Raw genomic sequence first — 21,907 nt, 5'->3', positions numbered from 1 at the left:
ACAGATTCTGGCTACATCAGATTTACTTTATCCATCTGAGATACTCACTGAAATAAATTTTGTTTTAAAACTTTTGATTCATAGGTCAAACCAGAACATTGGTTGAATCAGATAAATAGATTTTAACTCACCTTGAGAATTAGGATTCTTCGCTTAATGCAGTTAATCAGTATTAAACAATGAACTATTCAGGCATTAAGTTTTAAATTATTTAATTTCTTTCTTTATCCTCTGAAACTAACGAAATGTCATACTGTGTGATCTACAGATTAGTTGTTAGAATTCTGATGCAGATTGCATTATTATGCTAAAAATATTTGACTTCCAGAAGAGGGCATTCTACCGTGGAAGGGAAAAGACCTTATCAAGGGAGATACTCTGCAGATATCAAATGGCTTGGAACTCCAATCATTGAGATGCGCCGAATGCCAGAATGCAGCAGTGTTTTGCCACCTTTAAGACCATCTAGCAATCACTCAGTGACTATCCGAGTAAGTTGAAATAAACTTCTTTCCAAGCAGTATACTCATTGAGCAATGTTAATTGGGAAAACTTGGCTACACAGTAACTTATTCAACTGAGTAGTACTTGAAACGTGTCTATAATATGGACTTCCAACTGAGTTCTCAGTTTTAAGACCAGATCTGTAAAAATAGCCAGAGTATGCCAATTTCATTTCACCTTAGACATAAATTGCTGTACAAAGCATATAATGTCATCCAACTGAACTAGGTTGAAATCTGTTGTCATGAATTGTTGATTTTCATGCTGCCATTTCCATATTTATTAAGATGGTTTAAAAGACTTTATAATAAATAATTAGAGCACCTAATAAATTAGAAATTGCAGCAAGAAATGTTTTTAAGCCAACTTTTGAATTAGCTTCAAATGTTCCTTTCTCCTGTTGTTTTAAGGATGTTTAAGCCAAGGCACTTTCTTTTAACATGCTCATCTAATTGATATGAAAAGCTGCCTTACCCATTTCTCCGACTGAATATATAATTGTTGCAGTTACCTTTTTTGTGCTTATATTGCAGACAGACCTTTTGAAAAGTGGTGAAGTCCCTCGACCTTATCCCACATATTATAATGATGCCTGGGATGACAAGCATGTGAGAATGCCCTGCTCAGTTCAAAATCTTTTTCCTGTTGAAAATGAGGTAAAGAATGGTCCTACATAATTAAGTATTGATATGCACTTTTCTAAGGATGTTACAAACTCAGAAATACTTTATTTCTAGCCCAGCCTATTGCTAGGCCAGCATTTACTGTCTATACTTAATTACCTAGAGGGCAGTAAAGAGTCAACCAAATTGCTTCAGGTTGCGTGTCGACCAGAATTTTCTTCCGGAAAGGACATTAGTGAACTGGAAAGGTTTTTATGACAATTGACAGCGATTACATGGTCATTATTAGGTTAGCTTTTTACTCCAGATTTTTATTGAATTAAAATTTCACCATCTTGTATGGTGGAATTCAAACTTATGTGACCAGAACATTAGCCCGAGGTTCTGGATTATTACGTTGCCACAGTGTCACCACCTCCTTCCCCATTGAATTGATTTTAGTTTCTGTGCATTTCTCTGCAGCTTGCAGTTTCCTTGAATTGACATGTAGTTAGATTAATAAGGTTGAACCTTATTAAACCCAGAGAGAGATATCAAGTGGCCTAAGGTCTCTATAGTTTACCATGCATGAATGCTAGTAGAACCTTGCAGTTGAATTAGAAGGACCGAATTTGTGAAAACTAGAAGCAAAGCTGAAAGACTTGCCTAAAGATTCATTCTCCAGGCAAAAAAAAAGAAACTTTATCATCCAAATATTAAATCCAGTTCTGCAAATTACACTCTAGGAAGGGTGTATTTGGTATAGAGATGGGGGAGAGGATGCAGAGGAGATTTTCTAGAATGGCAGTATTGATGGTGAAGAATAACTTCAGCTTGTGATGGTGAAACAAAGCAGGAATAGAGCTTCAGTTACATGGAGAAAAGCTGATGTTTGCTTTAGGACAGAAGATACTGAAGACAAATATAATATAGTTCAAAATCCTGAAAGGTTTTAAAGTATGCATATTAAGAAAAGTTTCTGAGCCAGCTTTTCAAAACGGTTTTCTTAATTGGAGAAACTGAGATGGTTCTCCAAGAAAGTTTAAGGGAGATCTGAATGCTAATCCCAGAATCAGTTGAGTGAACGGTATTCAAAATCATGTGGGTTTTGATCAGGCTTTGTTCTGGATGGTGTCAAGTTGTTAGGGCTGCACCCAGAAGCATTTCTTAGAGTATAGGAATCTCTGGGTTTCAAAGTTACCAGGTTGGTAAATGAAAAGAACAGATGTAAACCCTTAGGAGCTAAAATATCACTTTCTACTGGCTCTAGAATTGAGTCCCAACTTAAGAGACAATTTGATTTGTACCTGTAAAATGTATTTGTATGTGTTAAAAGTAAAAGGGGAAGTTTTTTGTTTAAGTAGATGAAGTAATAAAGTTCACTCGAGGTTTGTTTTATGTTGATAACAAGGTTTAACTATTTGAGTATTTTTATCTCCTCGTTTTCAGCAACTGGCTGCAAATTCAAAATTTTTAGAAGTTGTTGATCTCCATAGGGATCATAACAAGAGTGAAATAGTTATCTCTGACAACTAGTGTGTTGGACCTTTTCTTGATCTCTTCAAGTATGGTCCTGTGTTCCAGATTGCCATAATTTTCCACATGAAGAGATTTCTCTACTTTTTCCTCTCAATTTTATTTTTGCTGGTTAATTTCAGACCACAACGTATGACTATCGACGTAGTTGTTGGAGGTAATTGTTGTGGAAGCAGATTCCATAGTAACCTTCTCAAGACAAATGCAAGCATACTAATATTCAGGGTTGTAGGGAAAATGCTGGAATATGGGACAAATTAGACAGCTTTATCAAACCACCAGTGTGGATGCAATGTACCAAATGAACATCTGTTGTGCTGTAAGATTGCTACAAGAAAAAATAATTTAAATAGTTTGATTTGGAATTGCGGTTCTTGACTTTCATTACCAAATGTCATTTGAAGATCAATGTGAATAAAGTGTATTGGACTTGATCAAAATAGTAATTAAAGCTTTATTTATGGTTTTGGGACAAAAACAAAAGTCACTTCACCTGACAAAGAGGCAGTGCTCCAAAAGCTTGTGATTTCAAATAAACCTGTTGGACTGTAACCTGGTGTCGTGTGTCTTCTGACCTTGTCGACCCCAGTCCAACATCAGCACCTCCACATCATGGGAGGTTTTTGGGACAGATAGAAAGAATGCCTAGCCAACTCATGGTGCAGCCTACACATTCCATATTTTCCTGAAATGAATAACACACAGATTGCACTTTACTATTATGCATTTAATCTGATAATTTGTGGTTCAAATAGAATGTAAGTATTTTTGTGAAATATCTCTTCCCAATAAGTTTGTATTACTGCTACATGACAGCATTAGTTGTTCCAATACAGGCATGAAACAAATGAAGCTTTTTGTTTGTCATAAATTCTTCTTGAGAATTCTTGTTTACTGGTCACATTTTTAAGATCCAAATATTAAAAAAACAGTTCTGGAAATTATACTCGAAGAAGGGTGTATTTAGTATAGAGATGGTGGAGCGGATGCAAAGGAGATTGTCTAGAATGGCAGCATTGATGGTGTGGAATAACATCAACTTGTGATGTTGACATAAAGCAGAAATAGAGCTTCAGTGACATGGAGAGAAGAGTTTGCCTTAGGACAGAAGGCACTGAAGGCAAATATAATATAGTTCAAAATCCTGAAAGGTTTTGGAGCATACATATTAAGAATTGGTTTCCAATGAGAAATGATTGAAAATAGGAGAAGAATATTTAAGATAATTGACAGGAGAACTAGAAGTCAAATTAGAATTTCTTCTGAGGTTATGGTGGTTTGGAATATACTCTTGAAAAGGATAGTGGAAATAGATTCAAAAATAAAATGACTTCTGAAAGGGAATTTGATGAATACCTGAGGGGAAAGTAATTAGGTAGGAAAGAGCAGGGATATGGGGCTAATTAGAAAGCTGTTTTGAAAAGCTGGCACGGATATGGTAGGCTAATGGTCTCTTTTTGTGCTATAATATGTAATCATTGATGAGCTAAGCTATTGAGAGACACAGTTTTTAATGTTTTTTCTGGGGTATCTTCAAAGGAAATTGGAGCTAAATCTTAGGCAGTACACAAAGACAGGTTAGCCTGAGCTTAGCAGAGAGCGGCTAATCACAAAACTCCATGCAATGAACAACCATCTGAGAAATAAGAGACTGTGTATTGTAAAGGTCTGAGATGTATTGATTGTTGGTGTAGAAGTGTCTTTTTTGATACTTTGGGTAAAAATAGTGAAATTTGTACTTGCTGTAAATAAACAGTTTGCACTGAGTACTCTTCGTTTATCTGTTTAATGTTCATTATATTTAGTAAGTTACAGCCTAAGAATAGGAGACGGGAGAAAAAAGAGAAGAGGAGTGAATGGAAGTAATTCCCCAGAAGCTGGTATTCCATCACCAAGTCACCCATTACTTACATGTAGAGTGTCTTGACACTGATTCAACTCTGAGTGAACAGAACCTCTGATATTCATGTTTTTTTTTCCTTTTTCTTTTTTTATATATATATATATAACCCCCACACTACCGCCTAACTGCAGTAGTGCTTATTTTTTCCCCAGCACCCATGGTGTGTGTGTGTGCGCGCGCAGGTGTGAGACACAGTGAAATACACAAGGTGCACGAATCTTTATTCGATTTCCACCACCAGGAAGATAGGAAAACACCCGGTGGCCAGTGACAAGCAGTGCCCTTCACATCAAAGGGTAATGCTGTGTGATCAAACAGTGAAGGGGAGGGTAGGGACTAAATCAAAATAGAGTTGGAGGGGGAAATAATACACTCCATTCCCTGCGCGCCCACCTCTCCCTGAACAACTCTAGGGTGTTGGTGGACACCGCGTGCTCCTTTTCCAAGGGCACCTGGGCTCTAATGTAACCGCGGAAGAGGGGCAGGCAGTCGACCCTAACGACCCCCTCCACGGCCCGCTGCCTGGACCTGTTGATGGCCAGTTTGGCCAGGCCTGGGAGCAAATCCACGAGGAGATCTTCAGATCTGCCCTCCGACATTCCTGTTTTTATCTGTCAGCCAGGGCTCCCTGATTGGACCAGATAAACAGCCCCAGGGATGTCATATTCTATGAGATGAACCTGGCTGATCTCATTACAGTCATTACATCCAGCCTTCCCTACGTTCGAGGGCATAGCTCCTCCTGGGACATTTTAGCACGAGGTCAGGTTTTGCCAACTCTGTCTCTAATACGGACAGCATGTAATGCGCAGTAGCTCGCCTCTTGTACCTGGAGCATCTTTGAAGAATTTTGTTCTCCTCTTCAGGCGCCAAGGAAGCAACAAACGGCGTTACTGTCTCAGATTCTGAGGTATCTTCAACATTTGACAGGAGTGGAAGAACTCACAGGTTCTGGAACAGTCGGAAAAATTATTGAGGAGTCAGGCATGTTTTGCTCCCACAATGTTTGTGAGATTGAAGCTTTCTTACAGTCCACGTGCTTGTTCAGGACTGTCGTACCTACTGGAACTTACAACATGAGGTCAGGTGCAGTGATGCATAGAGTGTGGTGCTGAAGAGCACAGCAGGTCAGGCAGCATCCGAGGAGCAGGAGAATCAACTTGCCCAAAAGCACCACACACGCAACTCTGCTGTCCAACATCTGCAGTCCTCAGTTTCTCCCACCTGGCCTCTTACACACAGGGCCATTCCCATGGTTTCCACACCAAACTTTGTTCCCTGAAGTAAACTGTCTCTTTTGTGTAGTGGAACCTATGCCCAGCATTTGTGTTCCTGATGCAATTGAAACATGAATAATGATATTTGTATGTTGTGCTTGCTTGAAAAGTGAGCTTGATGGTTGTGATAATGGTCCTGCACAATTGATAATTTAGCTGGAATTTATCAATTAATGACAGCTCAATATTTGCAACATTTCTTAATCTCAGTGTATGGCACTGGCCAGGACAACACATTGCCTACTTGTTACTTTAAAAGGTGGTGGTGAATCACTTTGTTGAACTGTTACTGTCTCTCTGTTAGAGGTGCACCCATAGTCCTGTTAGTGCATTGCTGTTGCTATAGTTCCAAGTCAGGATGGCATGTGGCTTGGAAAGGAATTTGAAGGTGATTGCTTTCCATCATCCGGTGCCCTTTTCCTTCTAAGTAAAAGAGATTGCAGATTTGGAAGGAACCATGGTGGGGTGCATCTTGTGGATGATGCAAGTTGTATGTAAGCGGTGGGTAGAGTGAATTTTAAAGCTGGTGGCTTTGGTTAGCAGCTGATCAAGAAAGGTACATTGTCTTTTAAGTGCGAGCAGTAGGATGAACTTGGAAGATAAGGTAAGGCAGTATTTATTAAAATTACTTACCGGTAGCGGGCAGCGGTGTTTTTCTCTTTCACAGAAGGAGCGGGAGCAGCGGAGTAAGTGACAGGGACCAGAGGGGTAGCCAGGAAGGTAAGCAGTGGGTATAAATACTCACCCTTCGCCAACGGCCATTTTAAGTGCGAGCAGCAGCAGAGAAGGAGCGGGAGCAGCGGAGGAAGTGACGTGGACCAGAGGGCAGCCGGGAAAGAAAGCAGTGACCATATATATCAGCAAGGCGGCTAAACCTGAGACTCTACTACTGTCGTGTCTCCCACCCACCCTCCTCCTCTAACCTAGTTAATAAGTAGGAAGAGCGGGAATGACGGCCAGGGGAATGCCGGTAATATATCTGGACAGTACCATTGGGACGGTCTCCACCTAAACCGTTCTGGTACCAATGTTCTAGCGAAGAGGATAAACAGGGTGGGCAGTAGGACTTTAAACTTCTGAGTTGGGGGGAAGGGAAAGTGAAAGCGACAGGGAGTATGGAGTTAAATGGAAAGATAAGCAGGAGGATAGCATGTATGCAGGTGGATTTAACCTTGAGGCAGATTAGGAATGCAACAAAAAGGAAGGATAACTTAGGACATCTTATGACTTCCAATATCTCTAATAAGAAGAATGTTAGCATTAAGGCACTTTACTTGAATGCTCGTAGCATTCGTAAGAAAGTAGATGAACTCATGGCACAGATCGTCGTGAATGATTATGATGTGGTAGGCATCACGGAGACATGGTTGCAGGGGGTTCAGGACTGGCAGTTAAACATCCAAGGATTTTCAACTTATCGAAAAGACAGTGAGGTGGGCAGAGGGGGCAGGGTGGCCTTGTTAGTTAAGAACAAAATTAAATCTATGGCACTGAATGACACAGTGTCGGATGATGTGGAGTCTGTGTGGGTGGAATTGAGGAACCACAAAGGCAAAAAAACCATAATGGGAGTTATGTACAGACCTCCTAACAATGGTCAGGACCAGAGGCGCAACATGTACCGGGAAATAGAAAAAGCATGTCAGAAAGGCACGGTCACGGTGATCATGGGAGACTTCAATATGCAGGTGGACTGGGTAAATAATGTTGCCAGTGGATCCAAAGAAAGGGAATTCTTGGAATGCTTACAGGATGGCTTTTTGCAACAGCTTGTCATGAAGCCCACAAGAGAGCAGGCTATTTTGGACCTAGTGCTATGTAATGAACCAGACTTTATAAAAGATCTTAAAGTAAGGGAACACTTAGGAAGCAGCGATCATAATATGGTAGAGTTCAGTCTGCAGTTTGAAAGAGAGAAAGCAAAATCTGATGTAATGGTGTTACAGTTAAACAAAGGTAATTATGAGGGCATGAGAGAGGAACTGACGAAAATAGACTAGAAGCAGAGCCGAGCGGGGAAGACAGGAGAGCAAAAATGGCAGGAGTTTGTGGATATAATTGAGGACACAGTACAGAGGTTCATCCCCAAGAAAAGAAAGATTATCTGGGGAGGGATTAGACAGCCATGGCTGACAAAGGAAGTCAGGAAATGTATCAAAGAAAAAGAGAGATCCTAGAAAGTGGCCAAGAGCACTGGGAAATCAGAAGATTGGGAAGGCTACAAAAACAAACAGGATAACAAAGAGAGAAATAAGGAAGGAGGGGATCAAATATGAAGAAAGGTAGTAATATTAGAAATGATAGTAAAAGTCTCTTTCAATACATAAGAAACAAACGACAGGCAAAAGTAGACATTGGGCCACTTCAAACTGATGCTGGTAGCCTTGTGATGGGAGATAAGGAAATAGCTGGAGAACTTAATAAGTACTTTGCGTCAGTCTTCACAGTGGAAGGCATGAGTAATATCGCAACAATTAAAGGGAGTCAGGGGGCTGAGTTGAGTATGGTTGCCATTACAAAAGAGAAAGTGCTAGAAAAGCTAAAAGGTCTTAATTGACAAATCTCCTGGCCCCGATGGGCTACATCCTAGAGTTCTGAGGGAGGTGGCTGAGGAAATAGTGGAGGTGTTGGTTGAGATCTTTCAAAAGTCACTGGAGTCAGGGAAAGTCACGGATGATTGGAAGACTGCTGTTGTAACTCCATTGTTCAAGAAAGATCAAGACAAAAGATGGAAAATTATAGGCCAATTAGCCTAACCTCGGTTGTTGGTAAAATTCTAGAATCCATCATTAAGGATGAGGTTTCTAAATTCTTGGAAGAGCAGGGTCGGATTAGAACAAGTCAACATGGATTTAGTAAGGGGAGGTCGTGCCTGACAAACCTGTTAGAATTCTTTGAAGAGGTGACATGTAGGTAAGACCAGGGAAGCCCAGTGGATGTGGTCTATCTAGACTTCCAAAAGGCCTTTTGATAAGGTGCCACATGGGAGGCTGCTGAGTAAGGTGAGGGCCCATGGTGTTCGAGGTGAGCTACTGGCATGGATTGAGGATTGGCTATCTGACAGAAGGCAGAGAGTTGGGATAAGAGGTTCTTTTTCGGAATGGCAGCCGGTGACAAGCGGTGTCCCACAGGGTTCAGTGTTGGGGCCGCAGCTGTTCATCTATATTAATGATCTCGATGAAGGGACTGGGGGCATTCTAGCGAAGTTTGCCGATGATACAAAGATAGACAAAGTTTGGAAGAGTGGTCCAGGAAATGACTGATGAAGTTCAATGTGAGCTAATGCGAGGTCTTGCACTATGGAAACAAAATACAAGCATGGACTACTTTCTAAACAGTGAGAAAATTCATAAAGCCAAAGTACAAAGGGATCTGGGAGTGCTAGTCGAGGATTCTCTAAAGGTAAACATGCAGGTTGAATCCGTGATTAAGAAAGTGAATGCAATGTTGTCATTTATCTCAAGAGGTTTGGAATATAAAAGCAGCGAGGTGCTCCTGAGACTTTATAAAGCTCTGGTTAGGCCCCATTTGGAGTACTGTGTCCAGTTTTGGTCCCCACACTCAGGAGGGACATATTGGCACTGGAGTGTGTCCAGCGGAGATTCACACAGAAGATCCCTGGAATGGTAGGTCTAACATACAAGGAACGGCTGAGGATCCTGGGATTGTGCTCATTAGAGTTTAGAAGGTTAAGGGGAGATCTAATAGAAACTTACTTACAAGATAATACATGGCTCGGAAAAGGGTGGATGCTAAGAAATTGTTTCTGTTAGGCGAGGAGACTAGGGCACAGCCTTAGAATTAGCGTGGTCAATTCAGAACAGAAATACGGAGACATTTCTTCAACCAGAGAGTGGTGGGCCTATGGAATTCATTGCCGTGGAGGCTGGGATGCTAAATGTCTTCAAGGCAGAGATTGATAAATTTTGATGTCACAAGGAATTAAGGGTTACAGGGAGAATGCGGGTAAGTGGCGTTGAAATGCCCATCAGCCATGATTAAATGGCGGAGTGGACTCGATGGGCCAAATGGCCTTACTTCCACTCCTATGTCTTATGGTCTTGGAGCTTTTTGAGTGGTGTAGAAGCTACATGTATGTAGGCAGTTGAGAGTATCCACCAAATCCCTAATTTGTGGCTTGTTGATGGCGGACAAGCCCTGGGGAGTTCTGAGCTGGGTTTTTGTGGAACTCCCAGCTTTGTAGCTGCTCTATTTGGATGGCTGATTTGATTCAATTTGTGATCAAGGGTGTTGCTTCTAAGTGATCTAGCAACAGTAATGCTATTGAATGTAATGTCATGTTTACGGCATTTGCTCAGTCTTCTTAATTTATAACTTATTATTCTATGAAACAATCTTTGTACTTTCTCAGGAAGTCTAGAATTTGGAATGTCACACTTTTGAATTATACTTTTTATGTTGAGTAGATTTTGTTGTAGAGCTTGTGAGCATAAACTGCATCTAAAAATTCATGTATTTTCCCTTTACAGGATGGAAGCAAGAATGTGAGCAGTCGATGGGAGTTAATTCGAACAGCATTGTTGAGAACCTTTACTAATTCAGAGGATGTGAAGGTACAATGTGAAATAAGATCAAATCAGTAACTATGGGTTGTGGGGATTAGGGTTTGCTGAGAATATATTTTAAGTTCATTGACAGAATTCAATTGTTTTTGAACATGTTTGCATTTTGAATTAAATAGTTCTGTTCCACTATCAGCATTAAGATCCACTTATGTCCTTGTAGAAGTGGCATTTTCATTCTTTGAGCCATTTTTGGGATGTTACACAATGATAAATTATTTATTTTAAATATCAGTTCTCTAGTCATCATTTTAGCAGTTGCTAGGTTAGTAGTATGGTCTTCGTTACTGTGGCCTAGATACGTTCGTGTTGATGAAGTAGTGAAGAAACATTCTATGATTTCACTGAGGGAATAATTTAACTTTTCATGTGAACGCAGTCCATCCATTAAAACGACATTGAATCACTGTCATCAAAGAGCTGTAAAGGCATACAGGGTATGGAAATGAATCTAGTGGAACAGTTTTTCAAGGTCGCAGGACTAGGAGGGATAGTCATGTTTCCTCCATCTGCAGTATAATTGTATGAATTGTTATGTAAATTGTTAACAGTCTGCATCCCAGTATTAAAATAATCTAAATAATCACTTCATAGTACAGAACTTCATTACTGCTGGAAAACAGAGACATACTGTCGAAGCTTTTCATCTTACATTGATCAATGTGGATGATTGATAGTCTTGCAAAACTATCCTGATGAGCTTAAGATGAAAAGCTTCAATTGGATGTGTTTTTTCTGTAATATTTAAAAATCTTGTGAAGCATAATGAGAGCATTATTTTAAGGTTGGACTACATAACCAGTTAACAGATATGCAGTTTTTAAACATAACCTCAAACTAGCATATCTACATTTGAGATTCCAACATAGTATGTTGCTAGAATGGCTGATGTGTCCTCCGAAACACAAGTCAAAATGCTTGTTGGAAAAGCTGTTTAATCCTAGAATTTCTAAATGGGGTTTTAAGGTAATATATTAGGAGATAATGTTAAGTAAGCATGGTTAAATAATTGATTAATGAATTCTGTACAGTTTTTGGAGCCTTAATTTTGGAAGCTATGATATTATGAAGAGAGTAGAGAAAAGATTTACTAGTGTAAATACTTGCCACCTGCCTGGATGGTTCCAATTATAACAAAGATCCCCAAAGCTCACCACCATCCAGGACAAAGCAGTTTCCTTGATTGGAATATCAAATGCAGTCTTCATCCCTTTCATCCATTCTATCATACTACATATTGTCACTGCAATACATATGAATTGCAGGCTGGAATTTTGAAATTTACCCAACTTAAAGCCGTGCTGCTGAACAATATCATGACATTGACTACAAGAAGAAGAACAGTAATGTTGTGGAGATACCACCTCCATATCACAAACTACTTTAACCTGGGTCTGTGTCACCATTCCTTCACCATTGATCGACAATATCCTGAATTTCATTTACTCATAAGAAGGACTCACTATAAATCACCAGAAGGACTATCAGGATTCAAGGAGACAACGTCTCTTCCCCTTCCTTTTGGGGTAGTTAACTTTGGGCAATAAATATTACCTCACCAGCGTCACCTGTATCTCAGGAATAAATTAATTAATTAATGTAAAGGATGAGAAACCTAAAAGGTGAGATTGGAGGAGCCCAGGTTCTTTGCTTTTCTGTAGAGAAGATTAAGTATTTATTGATTGAGGTGTTGAAATTTAGAATAAGGTTTAGAGTCATACAGCTTTACAGCATAGAAAGAGGCTGTTCAGCCCATTGTGTCTGTGCCAGTCGCCAAGCACCTATCTGTTCTACTCCCATTCTCCAGCACTTGGCTTGTATGCTATGCCACTTCAAGTGATTATCTAAGTATTTCTTAAATGTTGATGTTTCTTGCTTCTGCCACCCTTTCATGGGGGTCATGTTATTTCTAAATAACCATTCTTTCCATGTCAGTGAAGAGGGTAGTTGTTGATAGACAGTTTGACTATTGAGAGCCTCACAATTAAATTCATCCTATACCTACGAATGATTTTTGTTGCTTTTCCATTTGCTCGGGTTAGTGATGCAGGACTAACTAGTGCTGCTGCTGCCTCTGTCTGATATCAGTGCTAGCGAAAGAATAAATTGTGATTTGTTTTTTATGCATGACTTAATATTAGACCTTAAGGTAAATGGAAATAAAACTAAAACATAATCTTTCTGAGTCACGGTGGTCAATTAATAGAGAAGAAAATGATGTTTTCAGTGTGCAACAATGCACCACAGACATATGATGAGTGTATTTTCATTTTTGTCAGCTTATAGTTGGTTACAATTACTATTTTTCACTGTTTTTAAAACTGTAAACATAGCAACTTCTGTACTTTCTCCTTCTCTGCTCTTGATCTTTTTATTGAGTTGGCCCCCTCTTTATTTTCTGGAACTTCGTGATGGTTGGGGGCCATTCTGTTTTAAAGTTCAATTATTTTCAGCTATTACTGCTTTCTTCTTCATTTTACCAATCTATCATAAACTGAACTGCTGATCCTTGCCTTGTTTTATGTGTTTGTCTCACTATTCTGGCTGATCAGACCAATGTGGCTAATTATGGCATAACTGTGGCATTGGTTGACTTAGAGAATGGATTGTTTGAATACAACCAGGCAGGTAACCACTGTTTGGAAATTGTTTCTTTTTTTAAAGGATGCAATACTGAAGTATAATGCAGGCTATGCCAAGAAATGGGACTTCACTACCCTGAATTACCTTTGTAATGAGGTAAGAAAATTTAATGATGGTGTTTGAAGAATGTGAATCTGTACTGTGCAGTTTTGTAATCCATTTAGCTCATTTTTAAGCGGCTAGTTTTGACCAACATAGCGTATATAGACTTACGAAGATTATTTAAATCCTGCTTTTGTTTTATTTCTAAATAATTCAACTAGTTTTGTTTCCTATAATGTGACATTAGCTAAAACTAGCTGGAGTACATTATTGAGAACGACAGTTAATTCAGTGACTTTATTAGGATAAACCTGCAAACCTTGCCAAAACATTTTAAATTCTGCACATCTTTAAAAGCTTATTCTTAAAAGATAACTCTGTATTAATTAGTTTCAACAGGAAGCCTTTAAAAATTCAGTAATTTTTAAAATTGTTTTCATGGGCTCATTAGTTAACACTGTTGGGTGGTGGGGGACAATTGGTTGGCGGCAGTGGAGGGCGTAGAAACTGGGATGAGATCATCTACCCCTGCTATATTTCTGCATGCCCTTTGAGACAACATTGAGCTGTCTATACAATCCGTTGTGCTATGAGTTTCTAATATTAATATTCTAATCAAGTGACAGGGGTATTGGTCAGAGCAAATTAATTTTCTTTAAACATGAAGTATTTTCTCTCCTCCAACTTTTCTCAGGAATGCATGTTTGGTGTAGTTTGAAGAAATTGTGAAACAGATCTTTCACACAGTTGAGTTTTCTATTGGCAGTTGTAAAGGAGCAGTAGGCAAAGGACAAGAATAGCTAAGGCAGAGCTTTGCTAAGTGGGGATCAGGACCCAAGTGGGCTTGTGAGATCCAAGGCAGTAATAACCGCCATGGAGGATTGATCAAGTTACAATAGCCAAGCTTGTGCTCTAACAGGCCTGCACTCTCTCCGTTCTTATGGGGGGTCATAACAATTTTCAAGCCTTGAAATACAGTTACACTGAGAAAATATTGCGAAGCACCAAGATAAGATCTGAGAGTGTTATATTATTATGTCTACTCTGTTCAAATTGCGATTTATATTTAATGCAAAATGCTTGCTTTGCTGTATTACATGAAATCACTATTGGATAATCCAATGCAAATTTTCATTATCACTGTACCATGAGGTGGTTTGGAAATTTGCATGCTATTTGCAAAAGATATAAATGATGTTTTGTTGTGTTCGGTTTTGTTCACCAAATTCATCTGATTCATTTAAATATAGTGCTTTCAAGACTTTAATATCTGAAGAAAATAGTCTCCTTTCAACTTTCAATTGCCTTTCACTAGGAATTGGGAATAAAAGTAAAGGAAGTATGAAGAGATTATAGTAATTATCATCCCAGATGATTGTAATATTAGTAAAACCAAATTCCAGAGTGAAACCTAGTTTGATAGTCTAACTTTTATTTTTGCTGTTTGCTTAATGTGATGGTCAGTCTAATGTACTTTTCACTTGAACATTGGCTTATCAAACACAGGAAATGGTTATATATAGAACACAATTTGGAACAATCTTGTCCTAACCAGCAAAAATAAAGTTTCAACCCATTTTTCCAATCATATCCTTTATAGTTTATTATCGTCAGAGAAATATCGCACCTGTTCCTCACTGTAGGATTTCTTACTCAGCTGACAAGATCATGGGCAGTTTTTCTACAGTGAATTTCTGCACATTTACCAGATATAGTTCTCTCTCTTACCATCTCCACCCAAGACGTGCAAACATAAGTTCACTTACTGTATCCTACAAAATCCCTATTTGCTTGAGCTACTGAAATAACACCAGACCATAAGATCTAAGAGCAGAAGTAGGGCATTCAACCCATTGAGTTAGCTATGATAATCAAGGCAATCATGGCTAATCTGGTAATCCTCTGCTACACTGTCCTGCCTTTCCCTATAACCCTTGATTTACTTGTTGATTAAAAAATCTGGCTATGTCAGCCTGGAATATGCTTAATGACCGAACCTCAACAGCTCGCTGGATGCCTGACTTGAAAAGTACCAAAATTAAACAGTTATTTTGCTGGTCTTAACCTTTCTGACCTGGCCTCTCACCCACCATTCTCTGCCTCTACCTCTCTCCCTCTGCCTGTCATCTGTCTCTGATGTGCCCTCTCTGTTGTAAATCTTTTTTTCTTGGAACAGTTGTTTTGACCCATGCTTAATTTATAAAAAAGAATTTCTTATCTTTCAAAAAAAGGCACTTGCGATGCAGAACCAAAGAATAAAACCGTAAGAACCCAAGTTCTTAGATAATATTTTACTGTAAACCTTCATCATGCAGTGCATTAGGAGGAAAGTGAAATTTCTAAAATGTTATGAGTTAATGTGAGTGATGAAATCAAGACAGGCTGGAGTTTAAGGTACATTGTTTGAATAAATAATCCTGCACAATGCATTACATCAGTCATCTTTTGCATGCGAACTGTTCTCATTTGATATGTTTTTAGTGTCCCAGAACTCTGTCCATGCAAACAAAGCCCTCTTAATCTTAATTCAGTTCAGTGTCAGTGTGGCGAGATGTGCTGCAACTTCAAAATAATTTGGTTGTCCAGGACTTTGCTTTACTTGGGTCACCTTTTACCTCCTATCTAACACTCCATCTGCTAGGTGAAGAACAAATAAGCCTCTTTGATGTTACATTATGAACTCAAGTGCTGTGAGAACTCTGTCGTTGTTTCACCAAAGATTGTAATGGAGAAGACAGTCCAGACAGTCATTACTACAGCACAGAAAGGAACTGTGTATAGATCCCTACAGAACTGCTTGTAGCGCACTCCATAGGAATTGCTCAGGAAGTTAAATTTTCTGCTGTGCAGTTCCTTGACACTTGGAACCCTCCAAAAGACTGCATTTGTATTGGAAGCTTTGGAAAATTCTGATGAAATTAAATAAGTAGCTACTCCAGAAAAAGTTAGGCTATTTAAATACATCTCCTTACTCATGACTAGCTATTAAACAGACCCCAGACTTAATTTACACAACCACCAATTGCACCTCTCCCTGATCCCTTACATCGTACCCCTCACATTGAGCGACTCCTACGTCCTTCTACCATCCATTTCTCCTGGCACTGGATCCTGACCCGATGAGAAAATGTCATAATGGAAATAAGGCTCTGCATTTCTGAGGGCACTCTGAGCAAAATAACCTATCAAAAGTGTGGCACTCTTTTTTTTTTTGTCATTAAAAACAAGGGGCAGAGTGGTGACCTGAGTGAAATTGCCACTCTCTATAAATCTGGCCCAGTGTTTCAAAATTCATTGGAAGCCATTCCCAGAGAGTTGTCAAATGTTCTGCTTCTAAATATACCTATTCTTTGAAAAAAGTGATACTTGTTTCATTTCTCCATCCTTGACATTTTTCCTTTTGTTGTACAATATCACTACTATTGAATCATCTTGGAAAGTGGACAACTTAAAGGTCCTTGCTTTGATTGATTGCCGTGTTATGTGGAATTCAGTGGAATATTATTCAGTCTAACAAATCAGTCTTTATTGATGTTTGTGCTCTACCTGAGCTTCCTCCCACCCTTCCTCTTATCATTGAATGAACATGACCCTCTGTCCCCTACTTCTTTTCATTTTATTTCACTGCTCAGTTGTAATAGTGACAGCCCCTTATGATGCTTCAGTGGCTGAGGTGCTTGGCAGTAGTTTCATGATTGACACTATATAAATTCTAGTTGCCTTTCCTTTCTGTTGTGTTGTTCTGTGAAAAAGCCAGCAAATAAGTGAATGGGAGTGATCACTTTAGACTAAACTGATAAAATACAATTCATCCCAATTGCCTCAAACATTCTCCAGAGCTTGTATGTCCCAGCGATACAAAAGTCTGGTCATGTGTCTAAACTTTCCTGGTACAGACTGTTCCCAAATATTCTGCATATTGAACAAGAAGTGGCAACTAATTCTCATACAGTTTTTGCTGAAGTAGGATAGTTCTGGGAATGATAAGGTTCCAGTTGCTGTATTAATCCATCTGATATAGTAAGCAGACACTGAGTGACAAGAAGATTTACCCCTTGTTTTTATTTAATATTAATTGATTTGTGATGAATCTTTTGAAAATAGAAGCCTACTTATTCAGTGTTTCCTCTCAACATATTGGGAGTGAGTGAGAATTGGAAAGAACAACACCTGCATTAGAAAAGACAAATCCGAGAACAATGCTGGTATAAGCTGGGCTTAGGATAATCGGAAGTTTCACTACTGTCAGCTGTTGTGCAACGTGTAAAAATTAAATTAATGCAATCATGTCAACGATATGTGGTGAGGATTAATAATAGATGCAAAATAAAATAGGTATGGAATCTGGCTGATAAAAGAAATTTTGTCCAAGCTTATTATTTTGTACTCATCAGGACAATTTGCAAGAATGACCAAAGTAAGGGCAAAACAATGTTGTCATATAAAGTGTCCAGTTTACCTCCAATTTTTCCTGCAAGAGTGAGCTATGTCAAAAGATTTATCAACAGTTTCAAGCTACTAGTATTAAGCAATCTGAGTGACATTTGCCAACAACAGGATGCTGCTGTCAAGCCAAATAACACTCTGCTCATCTCACAAATGAGTAACATGGTCTGTGAATTTCTGAGCCAATGTGATGCTAATGTTCATCCAAAAGACTTGCAGATAATATCAATATCAGACTATATCCCTGTGGCTGTTTGCAACAAGCAAGTTACTACTGTACCAACGTAAGATGTGATTTCACAATTGAAGAAAAATTGCTAAATATTCATGAGTGTTTGAAGAATTATTGTTATAGACAAAGCCAGACGACTGAGAACATTCTTAAGCAGGCAGCAGTTTGTTTTGGTAAGTGTACAGTGAAAATGACCTGGAGTAAGATAGCTAGGTTGACTACTTGATTTTAAGACAGACAAGAATTTATGCACAAAATTACACAATGAAACACAAAGAACAGAATAAAGCATCCCTATAGAACCCAGTCTATCCAAACTAGGCTTAAGTATGCTGTTCTAAATATACACAACAGTCTCAATAAGGAAACTCTCTTTAAAAACCAATATAAGTGGGACATATGCTTACAGGTTGAAGTTGAAGGGCTGAAAGGAGAATGAGTTTCCACACAGCTCCCTGTTGAACTCCTCACTGGTTCAAGTTTGAACAAAAACTGCTCAGCTCAGCTAGAGAGCTGACCACTTCCCTTTCTTTATACAGGTCACTTCTAAAACATGACCACTTTGTTCTGAAGTCTCATCTGTTTACATATAAACAAAAGGCTTCTCAAAATCCTTTTCACCTCTGTACCAAACCAGACTGATGGGTTTATTACCCCTCTGAAAAAATATCAAGGGACAGAATCTCCTTGAGACAAGGAACCACTTTTAGGAAAAAAAAGACTAGCTTTATGACATTATGAAGACAACCAATTTAGAATTGTCATTTGGGGTTGCAGTGCAACGCAATTGCATGCACTAGCCTCATACATAGGACCCTTTTTTTTTTGCAGATAGAAAGAAGAAATTCAAGATTTGTGTAAAGATTTGTAGCTCAGTTGCTGGTTGTCATGGTTGTGGGAATGTTTACTGAGCTGGGAAGTTGATTTGCAGATGTTTTGTCCTTTGTCTAGGTGACATCTTTAGTGCTTTGGAGCCCCCTGGGCAGTGCTGCTGTAGTGTCTTTTGGAGTTCAGTTGGTTCCGTTCCTGCTGCTTCTGATTGCTGGTTCCGGTTGTTTGCTGCAGTGGCTGATATATTGAGTCTAGGTCATTGTGCTTGTTGATGGAGTCTGTAGATTAGTGCCATGCTTCTAGGAATTCTCTGGCTGTCCTATGTTTAGCTTGTTCAATGATCGTTGTTATCCCAGTCGAATATGTGGTCCATATGTGGCTACTAGGGACAACTGCTCGTGGTATTTGGTGGCTAGTTAGTGTTCATGGATGTGGATTGCTAGTTGTCTGCCTGTTTGCCCTATATAGTTTTATGTGCAGTCTTTATATGGATGGGTATAAGGTCTTTAGTTCTGTAAATTGTCTGAGCGTGGCTGTCCGTTATGAGCTGTCACAAATCCGAGTGGATGGAGAAGTCTAGCTGTCAGTTCCAAGACATTTTTTATGTAAGGTAGCTTGTCTAGTGAATTAGATTGTGCCAAGTCCTCATCGCGTTGTTTGTTTGTAGGCATCAGCGAATGAAGTTGCAGGGATATCTGTTCTTGGTGAATACTCTAGAGGTGTTCGTCTTCTTCTCTTCATAGGTCGGGAGTACTGCAGTGTGTTGTAGCCCTTTTGAAAAGGGTCCTAATGCGGCTTCTTTGTGTGTGTTTGGGTGGTTGCTGTTGTCATTCAGGACCTGGTTGGTGTGTGTCGCTTTCCTGTACACTTTTTTTTTGTGATGTATTCACTGTTCTGTGTTCTTTATACCATCACTGGAGACACTGTCCATAATATTCAGATATTTCTTAGACTTATGACAATGGCAGAATACTAAGTAATTGCAATTTTATACACCCTTGCTCAAAGTAAAGGTAAGAGACAAAAAAAACTGCAGCTGCTGGAATCCAAGGTATGCAAGCAGGAGACTAGAAGTGCACAGCACACCAGGCAGCATCAGGAGGTAAAGAAGTCAGTGTTTCAGGTGTAACCCTTCTTCGCGACCGGAGGTGGGTGTAAGGCAAGCTGCAGATAAAAGAGGTGGTGGTCGGGGTGGTGGTCAGGGTGTTGAGATGGGATAGGTGAACACAGGTAGAGGGAACGACCTGGTTGGTCAGTGGGAGGAATGAATCCAATTGGTAGCTAGAAGAGGGGTCAGTAAGAGGAATGGAATGGAGGGGGCAGGGCTCTGAAGGGAGTCGGGTGATAGGAAGGGAGGTTATTTGAAATTGGAGAACGCAATGTTGAGTCCTACGGCTGTAGGCTGCCCAGGCAGAAGATGAGGTGTTGTTTCTCCAATTTGTGGTTTGATTCATTTGTGGCAAAAGAGGAGGCCAAGGGTAGTCATGTCAGAAAGGGAGTGGAAGGGGAATTAAAATAGGCAGTGACAGGGAGATCATTCAGCCCTGCGGTTCTGGCTGAGATGCTCAGTGAAATGTTCACTTAGTTTATGTTTGGTCTCCCCAATGTAGAGAAAACCAAAGTAAAGGTGTACCCAGCAACAATAAACCTCTCAGTTAACCTCAGTGGCAGGAACGTTTTATGATTCCAATTGTTGGTAAAACTGGACAAATTAGATCCGAAAACGAAATCTGATAGTCCATCCATTTAATTTTTGTAGTTGGATGCCATTATGATTAGTCACTGGAACATAGTCACTCAAAGCTGAAGATGTTCTTTAACGTCAGACCACAATACTTTTATGTAAAAGAAACAAACATGTGCATTAGTATTATAAGTATCTTGATGAGACATAAAAGTAAAGCATCAGTCTGTTACCAAGATTTCAGTCTGTGAGAACTATCACACTCATCTCTGCTTTTTAAATCTTTACTCAACTGATGCTTTTCCATTTCTTTTTCCTCAGACTGTTGACAGTATTTTTTTGTGAATTATTTCTGAGTCTAATTGCATGAACCTTTTACAGTTCTGATGACCTGGACTTAATCGGGCTATTTTTGTTCCTTAGAGTAATCGAGCTTGAGACGAGATTTGACAAAAGTATTCAAAATTGAGGGATCTGGACCAAGTGGTTGGGGAGAAAGTGTTTTTATTAGTTTACAGATTAAGAACCAGAAGGCACAGATTTTAAGATAATTAGCAAATAAAGCCATGATAACATGAGGAAAACTCAACCTCTACTTAGGATCTGAAATGGACTACACAGAATATGGTGAAGGTAGGTATAGTTGAGGCATTTAAGATGGGAATTGTTTGTAAAGGAAGAATATACACAACTACAGCTAGACTGCTGGGGAGTAGGTTGTGACAAATTTTCCAGAAAGCTAGCACAAACATGACAAGTCAAATGGCTGCTTATTATGCTGTGACTATTCTGTGATTGCTCAGAATTAGCCAAGAATTGTTGTAGATATTGACACACGACTGGACTAGGTACGCTTGAACCTGGGCCTGGGGATTGTGCCACAAGAGTCCAAGAATAGTATCTCCCCCACCCCACAAAAGAATTGGAGTAAGATTATTCAAGTGTAACCACTACCCAATCATTCTATAGACTGAAAAGTCAATTGGGCAAGATTGGGGTAATTAAATATGAGGTTTTTTGCTCACTTTCATTGATGAATTTTGTTATGAAGGTGTAGGTGTACTGTACATTTGGGAGAGAGGAAGCTGGCAAGGACTAAAAGCACAGTGTGCCGAACAATTTATAAATGTAACATTTGGTTGACACAAACAGCTGGTGTTGTGTTGCCTGGGACAAAAACAAATTCAAATTTGGCCAATCAGTTTAAACTAAATTGGATACCAATATCCAATCAAATTTGAATTTTACTGTTTGGGATGACATCAAACCAATGAAATGATCTGATGTTTTGGGGTATAAGACTGGACACTATGAACAGTTAGGGGGCGAATAGTAATGAGTACCCACAAGTAAAGACTGCCAGCTGAATAGGTCTCTGAAAGGTACCTATCCATAAGAAATTTGTGCAGCCGAAGACCGAAACCAACCTAGAGAAACCTACAGAGAAGGTTTGACATCCGAAGGTGACAGCTGGGTTTGAAATTGATTTGCCGTAAATTTAAGAGGGAATTGATCAGACCAGTATTGTAGAATAGGAGGTAAAAGATAGGTTTAAGAAAAATGAGTTGTAAATAGTTGTTGTTTTTAATCTTCTCTGTTGAACTTAAAAAATAAAATTGTTAAT

At 39.3% G+C, this 21,907-nt stretch overlaps 1 protein-coding gene across 4 annotated transcripts in view; it reads left to right on the top strand.

Moving 5' to 3' along the window:
• The window catches only part of parga (poly (ADP-ribose) glycohydrolase a), a 205,126-nt gene that overhangs the window by 26,793 nt on the left and 156,426 nt on the right, over positions 1–21,907 (top strand). For all 4 annotated transcript variants that reach the window (XM_072583394.1, XM_072583396.1, XM_072583395.1 and 1 more), the window contains 4 exons: positions 329–491; positions 1,038–1,160; positions 10,313–10,396; positions 13,070–13,144. In XM_072583394.1, coding sequence (XP_072439495.1) covers positions 329–491; positions 1,038–1,160; positions 10,313–10,396; positions 13,070–13,144 — 445 coding nt within the window. The remainder of the gene's footprint in view (positions 1–328; positions 492–1,037; positions 1,161–10,312; positions 10,397–13,069; positions 13,145–21,907) is intronic.

The sequence above is a fragment of the Chiloscyllium punctatum genome, chromosome 13, assembly GCF_047496795.1.
Source record: "Chiloscyllium punctatum isolate Juve2018m chromosome 13, sChiPun1.3, whole genome shotgun sequence".
Taxonomy (NCBI): Eukaryota; Metazoa; Chordata; class Chondrichthyes; order Orectolobiformes; family Hemiscylliidae; genus Chiloscyllium; species Chiloscyllium punctatum.
This window is presented reverse-complemented; position numbering and strand designations above follow the sequence as displayed.